General features: G+C 37.9%; 1 protein-coding gene across 4 annotated transcripts; it reads right to left on the minus strand.

The window, feature by feature from the left end:
- Positions 1–3,243: 3,243 nt before the first annotated feature.
- prss3.S (serine protease 3 S homeolog) lies at positions 3,244–8,039 on the minus strand. Of its 4 annotated transcripts, none has more exons than XM_041570515.1 (6): positions 7,932–8,039; positions 6,869–7,028; positions 6,212–6,471; positions 4,715–4,851; positions 3,724–3,786; positions 3,244–3,623 (listed from the first exon to the last, which is right to left on the minus strand). In XM_041570515.1, exons 1-6 carry the CDS (start codon positions 7,969–7,971, stop codon positions 3,474–3,476), a joined length of 810 nt encoding a protein of 269 aa, XP_041426449.1. In that variant the 5' UTR covers positions 7,972–8,039; the 3' UTR covers positions 3,244–3,473.
- Positions 8,040–11,640: the final 3,601 nt, after the last annotated feature.

Here is an 11,640-nt window from a genome sequence, read left to right on the forward strand (position 1 = left end):
TGCCCTGCCTTCCCGAAGTCAGCAGCTCTCAGAAAGCAGGGGGGCTAATAAACCTTAATAATGATTTTATAAACCTGACGTCTGGGGGAGGAATACCTGCCATCACCAGCTGAAATCTCAGGGTAATGCACTTGAGCCCCACTTGTACACTATACTATGCATATTGACAAACAGGGATTTATTTATCAAACTTTGAAAATTTCTCACTGTTAAAATCTCAATTGTTAAAAACACTCCGACCAAATTCCTGCTGATTTTTTTACCGTATCTATCAATACATTTTAACGAAAAAAATCCGGTGTGGAAAAGTCTTGATAAACTTGTAAAAAAATCCAAATCGTACCATTTTTTTATGTTTGACACCCAAAAACTCTGACTTTTTTCAGATTATCACTTGAAAGCCACAACATTTTCAGATTATTGTATAAAAACCCAGCGCAGATCAGGAAATCTTCCCATGGTAAACAGGACATCTGCCATTGCATGCTACAAGATCTCAGCAGGTTTAAGTTGGAGCAATTTTTTATTTGCACTTTTAACACCATCAGAGTTTAATAAATCACGAAAAATTTTAGTTTTTTTTTCTCTGAACAAACAGTGTTTTTCCTTTTAAAGGGCGTGTAAAGTCTAAAATAGAATAAGGCTAGAAATGCTGTATTTTGTATACTAAATATAAACACGAACTTACTGCACCACAAGCCTAATAAAACAAATAATTTATGCTTTCAAAGTTGGCTACAGGGGGGCACCATCTTGTAACTTTGTTATACATCTTTGCAAGACTAAGACTGTGCACATGCTCAGTGTGGTCTGGGCTGCTTAGGGATCGTCATAAACAAAGCTGCTTGAGTTCTGCATGGCTGGGAAGTAAGGCGGGGGCTCCCCCTGCTGTTCATAAGTATGATTGTTTCCCTGCTCAGCAGTTAGGGACCGTCTGACAATTCCTATCCACAGCAGCAAATGAAGGGAGAATTTCACTGCATACAGTCAGGTTTCTTATAAAAACGGTACACATTTTTTAATTAAAGTACAGTATATTGGAGATAGGTTTCTTTTTCATTAAAGAAAGTAAAAATGGGATTTTATTTTTCTGCCTTTACATGCCCTTTAAAAGTCTGACCAGAAAAAAATCTGACCCTTAATGTGTCCCAGCATTTCCAAGAAAACCGGTCTGACTGGTATTTGCTTTTGTACATTGACTTCATCTACTGCATATATGTGACTTATATGTCAAGTTGAGAAGGGACAGTCAGGTTAGCAAAATAGTCAGATTTAGGACCTTCAAATAACAATTACTTATAAAAGCAGCCCTATCAGTGAAATAAGTTCAACATGACTTATAGGCAACTTTTTGGGGTCTGTATATCATGCTGTGTAATAAGTGGAGTGAAGCATTAATGGTGACTTTGCCCAGAGCAATTTGATTTCAGCAGTTACAAAACAAAAGCAAAGATCTGATTGGCTGCTATGAGCAATATCACCGGCAGTGTTCCACTCCACTTTTTACACAGCATGATAAATATACCCATTAATGTACATTAATATTTAGAGTCCTTTTTTAGTCTAAATAAACAAATGGCAACCATATTTTTTATCTTTGTGCTGTATTGGTAACATTGGCATCAAGCATAATTTTACCACCTAGATGTCAAGCATGGGGCCAGGTGTAGCATTTGGGGACTTTTGCCTTATGGAAAAAGTATTAAATATTGGTGTTTAAGGGCTCACTACAGCTAGACCTCCATTACACTCCTGATAGCTTCCCTGCTTCAAGTATTATACATTTTATTAATGCATAGCCCTTTGTGCAAATCTGAGCACCAGGTGCAGACAGAATTTCTTTTTGTGGTGCTCCTAGGCCACTGGGTCTAGCGCCTACGAGACAACTTTATGTGCACCCTGCGCACCCGACCGCAATCACTTATGGTATGCGCTGGAGTACTGGGAAACTGTGTGTCCCCAGTGCTCCTTAGGAAACGGCTGGGAGGCATACTGTCCCAGAAATCTTGTTGCCCTAGGACCAGGCCTTTGTGGCCTCGCCACAAATCCAGGCCTGACCAGGTGTTTTCAAATGGAGATGCAGGTTTAGACTTGCATCCCTAACTGCACTGCATTTTTTGGGCTTAAATCATCCAGGTGAAGCTTTCAAGGCATCCTGTGTATAGCTGCCTTTAGCCTTCCCAAACAAAAACTCACCCTCCGCCTATGGCAGAATGGCTGTTATCTATTAGAGGAGGATACCTCCTAATGCGAGGTTGGTATATCTTACCGCACTACAGTACAAGACAGCATCAAAGGGCAAAACATAACTCAAAGAAGTTCACTAATTAAAACTGGAAATAGGTTGACTAATAGCTTTCCAATTTGGCTCCTCCAGAACTAATCAGCAACTTTGTGACCAATGTATGGGTTCTTCCTAATGACCTTCCCAACCCATAGATGGAAAAAATCAGCCGCTTATTTATCTGACAGGTTAGATCCCATGTGGTGAACACTTCATTGGCCTTTTGTCTCCTCTCACAGTGGGTCTTCAAACGCCCACATTGAGATCCAATTGTTGTCCCGGGCCCACAACGAATCTTCCGAATTTAAATCTGTGTGTTAGTACTGCATCACCTTGTAATACCTTTATCTGAACCGTAAGTTCTAGCTCTGTTAGACTCTTTCTGGGAGGGAAAGCTTCAAAGCTTCATATTAAGGGGCACATTCACTAAGCTCGGGTGAATGAATAGAGGGGAAAAAACTCGAATTTCAAGGAGTTTTTTGTGCTCCTCGACTATCGAATTGGTGTAAATTTGCCTGAGCAGAATGATTCAAATAGATCGAGCAAAAAAACGCTGCGACTATTCGCCCATTCGATAGTCGAAGTACTGTCTCTTTTAAAAATCGACTGCCTACTTCGCTAGATTAAACTTACCGAATTTCTTTGGGAAAGTCCCATAGGCTTTTTTTTCTAAGTTTTTGATCGAATAAAAAGGCATGCGATCGATCATTCGATCGAATGAAAATAGTTCGATCGAATATTCGATCGCTCGACTATTTGCCGGGCGAATATTCGCCCATTTGACTATTCGCCAGCGCGTAAAGTCGCCGAATTCCCTATTCGATTCTATTCCCCAGTCGAATTTCGAGGGATTTAAACCCTCGAAATTCGACCCTTGATACATCTGCCCCTAAATGTATTAAACAGCACTGAAATAAAATCCAATGTTGGTCAAAAATAAAGACAAATTGCAAATAGGATTGATGCCTCAAGTTCATTTAATTGTTGGTGACATATAACCCATAGAACAACAAATGTAACCACCATTGTTGGCTGCATATACAGTAATACACACATTTTTTTAACATATGAATAATTCCTATTGGTTCAGGATGTTGAGAGATGTTGTTCAGCTGCAGCAGAAGAGTCATTGCTCGCTATGGTATACAATCACTTCTATATACTGTGTATGAGTCTGAAGGGTTTGTGTTTAGTTGTTATTTGTAATGTCCTGTATCCAGTCTAGATAGTTACAGACTTTAGCATAAACTCCTGGAAGATCCTTCCTGGCACAGTACCATCCCCATGAGACCACTCCATAGAGTTCTCCATTGCAAATCAGAGGTCCACCAGAGTCACCCTAATGAAAAGGGAAAATATATACAAAAAGGATGTTTAAAAAAAAAATAGAGAAACGTTACCCACTGTAGAGAATATTTGTAAGTAAATGTTGAACTTACACCATACAAAATAATGGTGCTTAGCGATGTGATCAATTCTAATCTTGTTTTGCATGACATGTTCTTCTTGTTGTAAAATATGGGGAGATTAGAAGTCAACATGGAGCTCTATGACCTGTATAAAAGCAGTTATCATGTATCTCTGTGCCTTTGTATAGGTATGCAGTGGTGTAATTATGTGATGCTGCCCCCCCAGCAAAAACATATCTTCAGAGGAGCCTGGCACTCAATAGCCTTCCCACTTGCCCCTTGCCCCAGACCGCTTCCTGCGGCTATAGAAGAAGCAGACCCAAAGGTCTGGGCCCCCCTGTTCCCCAGACCCCCTGTGACCTTCTGCTTCTTCTATCATTATCCCACTCTGGGTATACAATTCCTTCTCTAACTTCTACAAATGTAAATATTCCTTCCTTTCATCCTCCGCGCGGCAATTTTTTTTGACCATGCCCATTTTTGTGGCCACACCCCCTAATTACCATGTTCATATTACAAAATTTGGCAGATTATGAAAGTTTGAACACATTTCTGTGGTTTTTATATGTTATTACAATTTTGCTAATGAAGGCGAATTGTCCTCTAAGCTGCAAGTCACAGTTTCCCCAAGAGATCTGATTATCTAAAATTGTTAAAATTGTTTCTTTGCTTATCTTAAATTGTTACAAAAGTTCACCTGCATGTATTCTGGGCTCTCTGCCAAAAGCCAATTAAGTTTTAGAAACTTTGTACCTTTGTCTGGCTGTTCAGTGCAGGAGATCAAAGAGAAAGTTGAGAAATGTCAAAATCTGGACTGTCCCATGAAAATGAGGACAGTTGGGAGGTATGAATATTTTAAACTAGATTCCATAATATTGTACAAGTCATAGGTTCATTTATAAAGACTGGGAGAATTTGCACCTGGGCAGTAACCCAAAGCAACCATGTTTGTGCAACAGTCAGAGTGTATATATATATATATATATATATACTTTTATTCTTATAAATTCTTTTTCCATACCTGGCATGAATCCTTTCCACCTTCCAGGAAGCCGGCACAGAACATGTTCTCAGAAATCTTCTTGGGATATGAAGCCTTACAGCTGGATTCAGACAGAATGGGCAGATCTAGACACTGCAATTGATCAGCGTACTTCACTGTAAGCAATAATTAGAGAAACCGTTTGTATACATTCCACAATTTATTGAACTGCATTTAATTTATTGTATTAATTACTGTATATTTTTAAATATATATACATTTAGGGGCCAATTCATTAACTTCGAGTGAAGGATTCGAAGTAAAAAAACTTTGAATTTCGAAGTGTTTTTTGGGCTACTTCGACCATCGAATTGGCTACTTCGGCCTTCGGCTACGACTTCGACTTCGAATCGAAGGATTCGAACTAAAAATCGTTTGAATATTCGACCATTCGAAGTACTGTCTCTTTAAGAAAAAACTTCGACCCCCTAGTTCGTCACCTAAAAGCTACCGAACCCAATGTTAGCCTATGGGGAAGGTCCCCATAGGCTTGGCTAAATTTTTTTGGTCGAAGGATAATCCCTCGATCGTTGGATTAAAATCCGTAGAATCATTCGATTCGAAGGATTTATTGTTCGATCGAAGGATTATTCCTTTGATCACTCGATCGAACTTTTTTGCGCAAAGTCCTTCGACTTCGATATTCGAAGTCGAAGGATTTTCATTCCCTGTCGAATATCGAGGGTTAATTAACCCTCGATATTCGATCCTTGATGCATCGGCCCCCTAATGTATACAGGTGTGGGACCTCTTATTCAGAATGCTTGGGACCTTGGGTTTTCTGGATAACAGATCTTTCAATAATTTGGATCTTCATACTTTGCCTACTAGAAAATTTTGTAAATTTAAACAAACCCAATAGGCTGGTATGGCTGCCAATAAGGATTAATTAAATCTTAGTTAGGATCAAGGTACTGTTTTGTTATTACAGAGAAAAAGGAAAACGTTTTCTTTTTAAATTTGGATTATTCGATTAAAATGGAGTCTATTATTTCTTGATAATGGGTTTCCAGATAACAGATCCCATACCTGTATATACATTAATAAACTGTGCAAGAGCTACACACTTATTAGTTGCTATGGCAAAAATGTTTCCTGTACTACAAATAAGTCACAATATTATATAATTTAATAACTTCCAGCGCCCATAATGTTGCAAGAGGGGGGTTTGCTTTAGTAACATATATTAAAGATGTCAGAGGATACCACAAATGACAACAAAGGACACTACATAACAAAGTGACACCTTGTAATAAATTTATAATTATACACTATTCTGTCTTCCCTTTACACATATTTGACCCTATTGTGTATGAATGTGATAAGGAACTGTGGACTGTAAGCTCCACTGGAGCAGGGACTGACATTTTTGTAAAAGAGCTGCTTAAATGGTCTGTATAAATACCCGGAAAATTAATTAATTTCTTTTTATTATCCATAAAGCCATCTGGAGTAGAGAAGGAATTTACTACCTACCACCATACGCAAGCAGATTTCCATAGCCAGACACAAGGCACTCAGTAGCCGCTTTCGGGCAGCTTCTTGCCACTGGGATGGGCTGTACATACTGATTATACTGAGCAGGTTCCGCTAGTTTAACCAACATGATATCATTGTCATAAGTATCCTCATTGTAGCCGTGGTGCATGTAGATGTTCTCCACTTGGATGTGCTGCTCAGTTGTCTCCTTCTTATTAAGGTCATGTTCTCCAAGGTGAGCAACCATGGTCTTGGGTCTGGATAAAATTAAGAAACAGTCAGTGTTTAAGCAGGATTTAAGAGAAGGTAATCCCTCATGAGAGCCATTTTCCATGATTTTACAAAGGAATGTGGGGAACATGCCATATGACCATGCTTTCATTGGCTGGAGGCATTTCATGAGACTGAGGAGCATGCTGCTGAAGGGCAGAGGACGTGAAATACAGAACAAAACAAACAAAACAAAAACACATGGAACTAAAAAAAAACAAGCATATTCTATTAGGAAAAATGCACCCCTTCTTTTGTTTTGCTAAACTGACATCAGAAGAAAGGGGCAATTTGAGGAAAGTCGTAGTAACCATTTAGCAGGTAGTATTTATTGTTCACCTGCTTATATTGTTTATATTGGAAAGATCATTGTTATATACTTACGGAACGTAGCAATGTGCAGCAGAAATAATCCACCTTGGTGAGATAAGTGAACCCCCACACCAGCGGTCTCCATTTTGGGTTAAATAAACCTGCCAGGGCTGAGAGTGAGGGGTGCATTCATATCCCCCTATAATCTTATCGTCATCCAGAGGAGCTGCAGCTGCAAATAAAAACAGCAACAGAATTTTGAAATGTATGATTTTTACATAAATATTTGTGTTCGTTATAGCACCATTCCTGAACTCCAAATCTGATAACTAAAGTATTGTATGTTTTTATAATAACGTCTATAACAATGCCATAAACAATGCCCAAAACCTTATCAGAAGGGATGTCCGATGACAACAAATTACATTGGTTATTGTTCATGCTTATTCTTGTTATTCACAGCTTTAGGTGAGCATGCCCCAAAAATTTAAACCTTTGCTCTACAGCTTCCACTGGCTGGAGTATTAATAATATAGGAATAAAATATAGACCTTAGGAGAACTGAGCATTAAGGGGGTTATTTACTAAAAAATTATTTTTAATTATATTTTACCAAAAGCAAACTCAACCTTACCATTTATGAATTTGGCTTATTTATTAATATTTCAGGTCAAAAAAATCAGGTCGGAAAAAAAAATCAAATTTTTCCAGTTTATTATTAAAAAAACAAAAAATTTGAGTGTCGAATCGTACAACTTTATTGAATTGCCACTCGAAAAACTCAAATGTATTGAGTTTTCAAGCAAAAAACTGTGTCAAACATCCCAAAAACTCCCATTGACTTTTACATGAATTTGACAGGTTTTAGCTGCAGTGTTTTTGGATTCAGACTTTCAGCAGCTTCAGCGCATACTGTAATAAATCTCGAAAATTTGGAGTTTATTTTTTATCTCAAAAAATTTAAATTTTTACACTAAAAAAACTTAGATAGAGTTAGAGTTAGATAGAGTTTTAATAAAAAAACCTAAGATTGAGTTACTAAGAATGAAGTTATTTAAGAAATTATTAGATTAAAATGCATTAAAATATTAAAATTGATGCCCCATCAAAGTGTGGGTCTCTAACACCTTCATACCTGCAACTGCCAGGAACATCAATACCCAGATAGGCATCATGGTGAGTTTTGTTGGGTTGTCAGTCTCAAGCTGGACTGAATCGAAGAGACTGTTGTTCAGAAAGGGGAGATATTTTATAGGCTGACTATCAGCTCCAAGCGAGCAGCTTGTCCCTTCCCATGGACCTTCTCCAGACACCTGTTAGTTCTCAGGTCATGATCATAAGCCTGATTAGTCACAGTAGATGAGTATTGTTTTCCAATTGACGTATCAACACAATTTGTGCAATTAGTTCTGATAGCTAATACAATTGTCATTGAGAAAGAAAAAGTAAATCAGTTGTTGGTCTACTCTAGGTTAAGCGACTCTATCGTTTTGATGGAATTGTTTTTTTTTTTTAGTTAGTAGAGATTTTCAACAACCAAGCACATTTATAACATGCCATTTTTAATACTTTCTGATCCTTTTTAATCATGACTACTTGAGAGTATATTTTGGAATAAATACACATGGGAACGGTCAATGGCAGCCATAACCCAATAAACCCAACAGTGACACATGGCCAATACTTGTTTATTAAATAAGGATGCGTGTTTGACTCTCAATATAAGGGAATTATAATATAAGTTGATCAGAATGTGCTGTTAGGTTTTCCACATAGTTACATAGTTACATAGTTAAATTGGGTTGAAAAAAGACAAAGTCCATCAAGTTCAACCCCTCCAAATGAAAACCCAGCATCCATACACACACCCCTCCCTACTTTTAATTAAATTCTATATACCCATACCTATACTAACTATACAGCTTAGTATCACAATAGCCTTTGATATTATGTCTGTCCAAAAAATCATCCAAGCCATTCTTATAGTCATTAACTGAATCAGCATCACAACATCACCCGGCAGTGCATTCCACAACCTCACTGTCCTGACTGTGAAGAACCCCCTACGTTGCTTCAAAAGAAAGTTATTTTCTTCTAGTCTAAAGGGGTGACCTCTGGTACGGTGATCTACTTTATGGGTAAAAAGGTCCCCTGCTATTTGTCTATAATGTCCTCTAATGTACTTGTAAAGTGTAATCATGTCCCCTCGCAAGCGCCTTTTTTCCAGAGAAAACAACCCCAACCTTGACAGTCTCCCCTCATAATTTAAGTCTTCAGTCCCTCTAACCAATTTAGTTGCACTTACTTTCTGCACTCTCTCCAGCTCATTTATATCCCTCTTAAGGACTGGAGTCCAAAACTGAACTGCATACTCCAGATGAGGCCTCACCAGGGACCTATAAAGAGGCAGAATTATGTTTTCATCCCTTGAGTTAATGCCCTTTTTTATGCAAGACAGAACTTTATTTGCTTTAGTAGCCACAGAATGACACTGCCCAGAATTAGACAACGTGTTATCTACAAAGACCCCTAGATCCTTCTCATTTAAGGAAACTCCCAACACACTGCCATTTAGTGTATAACTTGCATTTATATTATTTTTGCCAAAGTGCATAACCTTGCATTTATCTACATTGAACCTCATTTTCCAGTTTGCTGCCCAGTTTTCCAGTTTAGACAAATCACTCTGCAAAGTGGCAGCATCCTGCATGGAACCTATAGTTCTGCACAATTTAGTATCATCTGCAAAAATAGAAACAGTACTTTCAATGCCCACCTCCAGGTCATTAATAAACAAGTTGAAAAGCAAGGGACCTAGTACAGAGCCCTGCGGTACTCCACTAACAACACTGGTCCAATTAGAAAATTTTCAATTTACCACCACTCTTTGTAGTCTATCTTTTAGCCAGTTCTCTATCCAGGTACAAATACTATGTTCCAGGCCAACATTCCTTAATTTAACCAGTAACCTTTTGTATGGCACTGTATCAAATGCTTTAGCAAAGTCTAAGTAAATCACATCCACTGCCATCCCAGAAACGAGGTCTCTACTTACATTCTCATAAAAAGAAATTAAGTTAGTCTGGCAAGATCTATTATGCATAAAACCATGCTGGCACAAACTCATAGTATTATGATTTGCTATGAAGTCCAGTATCTTATCCTTTATTAACCCTTCGAAAAGCTTTCCTACCACTGACGTCAGACTAACTGGCCTATAGTTTTGAGGCTGAGAACGGGATCCTTATGCCAGATCTCAATGAGTCCTGAAAAATTAAGTAAAGAGGTTTGGCAATCACAGAGCTAAGCTTGCTAATTACCCTGGGATGAATACCATCTGGCCCTGGACCTTTGTTAATCTTAACATGTTCTAGTCTCTTTTGAATTTCTTCATGTGTGAACCATGCATCATTAGTTGTATTACTAGAATTCAGACTGTTAAGAAGGAAACCTTCACTTACTGGTTCCTCATTTGTGTAGACAGATGAAAAATATGAGTTCAGAATCTGCGCTTTTATTTTGTTTTCATCAAACAGCTGACCCCCCTCTGATAGTAAGGGTCCCACCCCTTCCTGTTTCATTTTTTTACTATTAACATATTTAAAAAATAATTTTGGATTTTTTTTACTGCTTGCTGCAATATCCTTTTCTATAGCAATTTTAGCTTGCCTTATAGCTTCTTTGCATGATTTATTGGCCTCCTTGTACCTTATAAATGTTTCGGCTGTCCCAGCTAACTTGAAATCCTTAAAAGCACGTCTTTTCTTACCCACCTCAACACCAACGCTTCTATTGAACCAAAAAGGTTTTGCTTTGCAACGACGTTCCTTGCTTACAAGTGGAATATACTGACAAGTATATTTATTAAGCAGCATTTTAAAGATTTCCCATTTTTGTTCTGTGTTTAACCCTGTGAAAAGCATTTCCCACTTAATATGTTGCAGAGATGCCCTTATACTGTCAAAGTTTGCACGTCTGAAATTTAGTGTTTTAGTTACTCCCTTATAGAATTGCTTCTGCAACAGAATCTCAAAGGAGACCATGTTATGATCACTATTCCCTAAATGCTCACCCACACAAATGTTAGAGATGAGTTCAGTGTTATTAGGTATAACAAGGTCCAAAAGAGAGTTATTCCTAGTAGGTTCTTGAACGAGCTGGAATAAAAAGTTGTCATTCAGCATATTTACAAACCTACTAGCTTTTTCTGTCTTAGCAACCCCATTACCCCAGTCAATGTCTGGATAATTGAAGTCACCCATAGAAACAACTTGACCCAGCTGTGAAGCCGCTTGTATCTGCAAGAGTAGCTGGGCTTCATACTCGACACTTATACGAGGTGGTTTATAGCATACACCAATGATAATTCTTTTTGTTACCTTTTGCCCAGTCAAAATCTCTACCCAGAGTGATTCTACACCCTCACCAGTGCCAGCTATTGTTATTTCTTTAGTGCATGGCTTTAATTCATGCTTTACATACAAACACACATTAATGATTGCACATTATTTTTATTTGGTATTTATCAGATGCAATAATCTGAGGGACAAAAATTATTTGCTTTGTAAAAGAATTCTGCCTGATCTCACAGTATCATTTTATTGAGCGATATTCTGTAAACAGATCTAACCTGGTTTAACATAACAGGAAAGGCAACTTGCTATAACTTTCTGATCTAATTATACGATGGAAATGTTCTTATTTAGTAATGATTCATGGCTGTATTAGCTTGCCATTTTGGAAAAAAAATAGTCATCATTTTCAAGGAAAAGGCTGAGGCTGAAGGTTGGTCACGGTGGATGATAAATTGTTCTGTCACATGAATATTAGTCAGGATTGGATTT

Source organism: Xenopus laevis, chromosome 7S (assembly GCF_017654675.1).
Source record: "Xenopus laevis strain J_2021 chromosome 7S, Xenopus_laevis_v10.1, whole genome shotgun sequence".
Lineage (NCBI taxonomy): Eukaryota > Metazoa > Chordata > Amphibia > Anura > Pipidae > Xenopus > Xenopus laevis.

Coding starts and splice junctions, on each gene's coding strand:
- prss3.S (XM_041570514.1), bottom strand. CDS start 7,971: ATGATGCCTATCTGGGTATTGATGTTCCTGGCAGTTGCAG. Junction 4,852..6,211: donor AAATCTGCTTGCGTATGGTG/GTAGGTAGTAAA, acceptor TATTGCTTACAG/TGAAGTACGCTGATCAATTG. Junction 3,790..4,714: donor GTGGAAAGGATTCATGCCAG/GTATGGAAAAAG, acceptor TTTTACAACAAG/AAGAACATGTCATGCAAAAC.